This window comes from Teleopsis dalmanni, chromosome 1, assembly GCF_002237135.1.
Source record: "Teleopsis dalmanni isolate 2A chromosome 1, ASM223713v2, whole genome shotgun sequence".
Classification (NCBI taxonomy): Eukaryota; Metazoa; Arthropoda; class Insecta; order Diptera; family Diopsidae; genus Teleopsis; species Teleopsis dalmanni.
The window spans coordinates 9,294,524-9,301,857 of record NC_051846.1 but is presented as its reverse complement, the minus strand read 5'-3'; the positions used below and the strand labels follow the sequence as shown (position 1 = coordinate 9,301,857).

The following is a 7,334-nucleotide window of genomic DNA, read 5'->3' as shown; positions in this document are numbered from 1 at the left end:
TTTTTCAAATTGGCTATTATTTTGGGTAATGATCGTTCCAGTGTTTTTTATTGCTTTTAAAGTAGTTAGTTTTTTAGCAAAATAATTCAATTTACATAAAAATAATAAAATTTAAATAAAGTGGGCGTAGCTGAAGTACGCTGAAGTCATGCAAAAAATATAATAAGATTTTTGATTTTTTCTTCTTCGACTTACGCGAAAACGGCTACGAGTTATGAGAATATACACATGACAACTACTCGCCTTTGTAAGATACTTTTTCAAGCTCGTAAATCTTTATGCGCTGCTTTTTGTGCCAAAATTTAGTACGCGATAATTATGGTAAACTTAAAATTGCTCATTTACGTAAATGAAAAAATTCCACAAAGCATTATAGACAAATTGAGTTAACTTTGTACTAATTTCGTTAAGTATATTATTAAACACTTACATTAAGTGCAAAAAAAAGATAAATAGTGTCTTATAGTAATAGTAAGTAATAGTAAAGTTACCTCAAATATATCAATTTAATAGCATCTTGATTTCAGATAGTATAATATAAAAACTACTGCGTTAGTTACTAATATAAAATACGTACTTAAGGAACTCACATCCATTTAGTGTTTAAACTAATTGCTGATAAATTTCCTAGAAGTTTGTAAGCGACCACGTATATTATTCCTAATACACCATCACAATGTTGCACTAACCCTATGGATAGCTCAAATATGTCAAGGAGGTCTAAACATTAATCCTTCGGAATTTTGTACCAGTTAACTAAAGTGAAGATTTAGATTTTAGATCAGAATGAAGTTTCTTAAGCTACTATAAGTCATATGAAGCCCTACTACTTTAGGTTTATGGTATTTGTTCTGTCTTCCATCTACAGAGAACTACTATGCAGAGAATAAATGTACAAAATTGTTGCCATATTTGTAAAAAAATGTTGGTTCAAGAAATTGAAGTTCAATAAGTTCCAATTTAATTATATTTTGTCTGCATGAGTGCATCGCATAATCCTAACATATACTTCAGAGACTCAGATCAATCATTGTAGTAACATATCTACACATACCCATACCAATCAGATTAAACCTAAAGTAGCTTTACAACAGCCTAATCAACATTTTGAATCTGTTATTAGAGAGATCAGTACAACGTTTAAATGTTTTACTATTATATTTATTTTAAAACAATTTACATTGTCTCTATTCAGTTATATTTGCAAAAAGTTTCTCTCTCTCTCTTTCCCTATCCCTTGTTAAAATGTACTCTAAAAGCCCCCACTTTCCTATTAGCAAAACTTTGATTTGAGAATGAGTCCCTACCTCATTTATCATTCCTGTTGTTTTAGTGAGACATTACGTGAAAGCCTCCTTAATAATAGCAATTGAAATATTTTAAAGGCTGTAAAGTTTGCAATAAGTTCCTACCTCTTCAACCTCCTACCTATCTCTTATTAAAACTTAATAGCATAGTAATAGTGTTTTGGTTTTATTTATTATTTAATTTTTAATTTGTTGTATTACAAAGATATTTATGAACTGGGATTGAGGAATATAAAGTTATATTATAAAGTTTCGAGTATATAACTTATAGTTATATTATATAAATTATATATATAAACCTTAGAACTATGGCATATTTGTTGTCTGACAGAGTGGAGTGTAATATAAAAATCTATTTAATATTAGGAATTCTCCTGTTGAAGGCAAAATCGATTTTGCCGAAATACGTGTAGAAATATACAAAATACAGCATATTAAATAATAGTTAAAATCCTGAAAAACAAAACCGACTTTAAACACCTATTGCCTAACTCCACTTTAAATCCTAGAATACATTTTATTATTGCAAAGCACTCCTATCTATTCCTGATTCCACAGTAAAGCGTAATGAAAAGCCTTTCTTATTCTTCTAATAATGTGAAAGCTTCGCTATTTCGTATTATCCTATTTAATAACCGAGTATCTTATAAATATATGCAATTTTCATAGACGATCAAATAATGTAGTAACCGTTTGAGAACCAGATAATTCCTCCAATCATTCTGGGGTCTAATCGATTCGAATCGCATCTTGTGATCATTTCAAAGATTCTGACATGAATTGGTTAAACTCTCACTTCACTTAACATCCAAACTAACTTTAATTCAATTTATCACTTCAACGCCGACAGACTGCTGACTGCAAACTGCATAAACTGAAAACTGCAAAATGCAAAATGCATTCGCATTATTTGCGTGTTCAACAAGATAAAAGGGCATTTAATACTCGACACCTCATACAATCTGATACCAATGATATGGAAACAAAAAAATGTATCTCACAAGTTATTAAACCGAACTTTACTGCATCGCAAGGGGAATTCACTGAAAGCATATGAAATGCAATATTGTCAGCATCGGGCACGCAGTGCGAAGATAAGAAATTCAATCAATCACATTAAAAAAGATACGAAAATTTTTCAACTTAAAAATCATAATTTTTTGTTTCTTTTCGCAATTCTGAAGTTGGAATCTTTTGTAAAAGCTAAGAAGACGTAAAATAAACTGAATCCCCGAAAGAAAGGCGCAACAATGTCAACCCAAAAAAGAGTTCATAAAATTTACAGTGAAAAAGCGTTTACTCGCCTTATCTGCGAATGATGTGGCTAAAGGCTCCGATTGTCTGAATTGTTTGAATAAAAAATTTAATTTTTTCGTTTATATGTATCTCATGTTTTTTTATAAATCTTTTATATTTACACTTAACGACAACAGTAACACAAAAAGTTTATTAAAAGTGGCACACCAAATTCTGTTTGCTTATTTAACATAAACGCAACTCAAAGGGGGTGTGTGAGAGTATTTGCAGTTACTGTGGATCAGATTTAATAAAATATATAGGAATATGATATAAATCAGTGCTTATGATCAAGACGATTATTTAGAAAAAAATGTATAATTACTTATTTTTATTATTAAAAATCTTAATCCATTAGAAAGTGTAATTTTTATTACAACAAATAATCTGGATGTTAGACTGAAGTGGTCCAAATACGACACCTATTGGCTACATAGAATTGGCACATTCTCATAGAATTAACAAACAACTTAATAACTATCATAATTCTAAAAAACTGTAGTCAGAAATTCTCAAACTCTGTTGGAGCCATTTTGATGCACAATATTTTTTTGAATCAAATACTTCTCTTCTACTCATTATATTAGATATTATATGCATACTTAGATATTATTTATATTTTATAATTATAATATGAATGAATATAGTTACAATAACATAAGTGCAAATATACTACCGTATTAAGCATAATATATGGTTTGTTGAGTTAACTGCCCTGAGTCGTCTTAGGTTAGCATTCACAGGGCAACTTTTTTTGTATTCTAAAGTGTAAATTCACATTTCATATTCGCTCTCAGAGCAGTTTTAAACAGATTTAAATGATATATATATTGATATTCAGATGTCTGAGTTGGTGAATCAGCACCTTTACTCTATTTTATCTGTGGAGAGTTTTAAGTCACACTAAGAATAACTGAATACGGGGCTTTATAATATGATGGATCTGATGTCTTTGTATCTGCCTGTGTTTATCAAATTACGCTGTATTTTTAGGATGCTGAGAGTTGGATTATTGGAACTGTCAATTATATTGAACAGTTTCAGAGCACGATCTTTAACGTATTTTTCGATTAATCGACTGTCAGATCTCTGTGGATATCCGCTCCTCTTACGTACCATGAGGCGTTAACCAGTTTTCTTAAGGCAATATTTTTTCCTCTTTGAAGAATTTTTAAAGTTGAGTGTGGCGATACTTGCGAATAATGAGAGGGAACTACAGCAATTTGTACAATCATGCGAAAATATCTAGAATAATTTTGCTATGATATGAGTGAGCAAAAAGGAGAAAAACCAAAACTTTTAAACGTTTTTCTTTCAAGTTAAAAAAACATCCTCATCAACATTTTTTTTTCTCTAAGAAATTTCAATATTCTTCCTACATAACATACAAAAGAAGCGTTTGGAAAGTTAATAAACACATCGGTCGAATATTTATCACTTTTCGAAAGACAAGAGACGAACTGTATTCTTCAACTTTCCAATAAATTATATTTTTATTTTACTCGTGTATTATTTTAATAAATCACGAAGTTCGTAAACGACGAAATTAATTAGTCTTCGTGTTTTCAAAAACAACAATGTTAATTTAAGTGTAATTTTGTATTCCCTCCTTAACAATCAAATTACAAATATATGAGAAGCACGCTACACTCAAATACGGTAAACCCCCCTATAACGTGGTACTCTTATAACGCGTTTTCATATTACGCGATTTCTATCCCCCATATAACGTGGGGATTTGTACAGTTCATAATTACACCCCTATAACGCGTTTTCCTATAATGCGAAAACAATCACGCGTTATAGGGAGGGTCTTTCTGTATATATTAGTATATATATTACCACAAACTTTAGAAAAATGTCAGCTAACACCACCAAAAATGCGAAGAAAATGGAAATATGATTTCACATGAAATTTTATTATCCTTTTTCCACTGTAAATATTTATTCAAGAGTGTTAACACGGTTAATTAAAAAAGAATTATTGAATTAAGTTCAGCAAATTTGAAGTCCTTAAGAAAAAAAATTAATAAACAAATTATGTTTTTCTTTTCTTTGGTCATGTAATGTGTTTATTTTAATTCTTCGACTTGGGTTTCCAAGTGAACTATACAATTCAGATAGCAACTTCTTCCGTTGAAAGGGGTTCTGCTATTGAACGGAGCCTGTCGGATGGTTTGTTTGCTCATAACTTAACTTTGATGCGATTTTGATTGCATTTCATAAATTTTTGGTAAACTTTTTGTAAACGATTTTGTACGCGAATTTATTAAATTTTTTTTTTTTCATTTTAGTTTCGCATTTTAATTTGATTCCTTTTCAAAAAATTGTGCTTGTTAACGATATTTCCATTAATACTCAGAACCTTTCTCAAATAAAAAACACATTGTATCTTTGTATCTTTTGATATGTGTGTGCCTTCAGATACTTTTTCATTTTCATTTTGATTTCGTATAAACGCACTTTGGCTAATTTTAAAAGATGTTTCAACCGCTGGAATAGCGAGACATTTCACAAATGCATAAATTAAATTAAATAAAAGAAATTGCCATGTTTCCGAAACTCAGTCATTCTGTACGTCTGTCTGCCAGCTCAAGTTTATTTTAATGAATTTTTAATTTCACACAAAGGAGCAACCCGGCAACGGGCAAACGGACAAACGGACAACGGACAAACAAGGAAATCAAATCAAAATCAGTTTTTTAATCAACTTCAGCCTGGTTTTTGGATTTTTTGGCCACTTTGTTAACTGTTTTTGTACATTTTTATATTTGTTTAAATAAAAGAAATTCACTCGTATTTGTCCGAAAAATTATGCTTGTTTATATAAAAATACTCGTAACGATAAACATTAAATAAACAAGCAAAAAGTAAGAAATTCTGGCCAAGTTCTGCGTTCTGGTACTCTCCCTGCTCCCTGCTAGTGTTGTGATATATTTTGGACTGAATTTGTTGTTGGCACACCTTTGAGGTCGAAATTGATGTACTCATATGAATATGTGATGAATCACTTGCATATTTACACTTTTTTTATTTGATTTCATTTTTTCAATTTTTTTTTAAATATTTTTAAAAAATTTATTTACTTTTTATATTTTGACACTCTTGGTCTTGGTAGGTTTCGTGCCTGTCTCATGTTTTGACTCACGTGAAACGCTCATTTTTCAAATCATTAATAACAAATTGCTTGAAATTTAACAACTCTGGAAATGTTAAATATAAAGAAATAAAAATACGAGTAATTCGGACATTTATGCAAGTCAATAGAGCGAAAAAGTTAAACGTGTACGTATTTCCTGGTAATAATGACTCTGTACTTTTTTGATATACGAAATCGTTTCCACTGAATCAATGTAGATTTGAGTCACTTTTTGCACATATTAACATTTCTCTTAATAAAATAATTATTACAAGTAAATTTAAAAAAACTTATTATAATTAACTGAACAGCACAGATATAGTATATATAAAAGTTTCTTGACTCTATAGTCCTAGCATAACCACTGACTATTTTCTTGCAAGGCAACGACAAAAATATTGATAAGATTAATTCACTATACGTCCTCGTATTAAGTACCGTCTATAAGCTCTATAAAGCTACACATTTACATTAGAAGTCCTCATAGAGTGTGAAACAATGCACTCAATCAACTGGCCTCACACAAACAGGTCTATCTGATTTGGGTGCCCGGACATAAAGGACACGAAGTTAACAAAAAGGTTGATCCATTTATCGGAAGAACCATTTATTGGTTTAAACCTCTTCTTTGGCTTCAATAAAAACAATATAAAATATGATTCCAGAAAATCGATTCAACAAAAAATCACAGTCTATTGGAATGGCAAGTCTTCAATTTTGACGCCAAATGAGCAAACATCGTTCTAACTCTAAACAAGAAGAGTCTAAAGTCACTCTCTGGTGCACTAAATGGTCAATCTGCCTACAATGAATACCTGCACAAAATAGGTATATCCAGCACAAGTATTTGCAAATTCTGCGGTGATGAAGAAGAGTCTATGCAACACCTGATCACCAATTGTGATGCACATGAGACGTAAAATTCTAGGTGCATACCTATTAGCAGATGAAGCTCACTTCGAAAGGGCTGGTTCGTTTCCTCGATATACTAAACTTCTAAAAACAAAGGGGTGCACAATAGATCAGGCTGGTCGCAATGCATAAAGGCTTAAGCCATAAACCATTACCATTACCAAGTACCATCTATCACAGATAAATATATATATAATAAATTAAATAAGTAACACTAATGCATGTAGATTCTGTGGAATGAGTGTTTCGGCGTCTATTTTATAGATTCATAACATACATTTGCAAGAAAGCGACTACCGTACCTCCATACTGATTCAATTAAAAACAAATAAAGTCCGGGAACTTCAATTAGTAAACATTATTATTTTAACAATAGTCTTATGTTAGTTATACCTGAATGGGTGAGTCGCGTTTTATCAAAACTCTTATTAATTTAACCCATTTTCACCATCTACTGCAACTATTAACTACCATCTTTCATATTTTCAATAAAACACCTTAGATACTTGTAGATTCTGGAAATTGCAAATTCTTTCAATCGTTTATTTTTATTTATTCATTCTGTGCGCTTGTCAGAAGCAGTAGTTCTGTACTTCTACGATTTCTCGGACCATATTTATTCAACCTAACAAGGTTCGGGATCTTTAATTAATAAATATTATTAATGTTTTAAGAAGTCT

The 7,334-nt window shown here is 30.7% G+C and overlaps 1 protein-coding gene across 1 annotated transcript in view; it reads right to left on the bottom strand.

The window, feature by feature from the left end:
- Positions 1-7,206: 7,206 nt before the first annotated feature.
- Positions 7,207-7,334, bottom strand: part of LOC119677084 (E3 ubiquitin-protein ligase Nedd-4-like) — a 37,041-nt gene continuing 36,913 nt past the window's right edge. The window contains exon 17 of the mRNA XM_038088353.1: positions 7,207-7,279. Coding sequence (XP_037944281.1) covers positions 7,207-7,279 — 73 coding nt within the window. The remainder of the gene's footprint in view (positions 7,280-7,334) is intronic.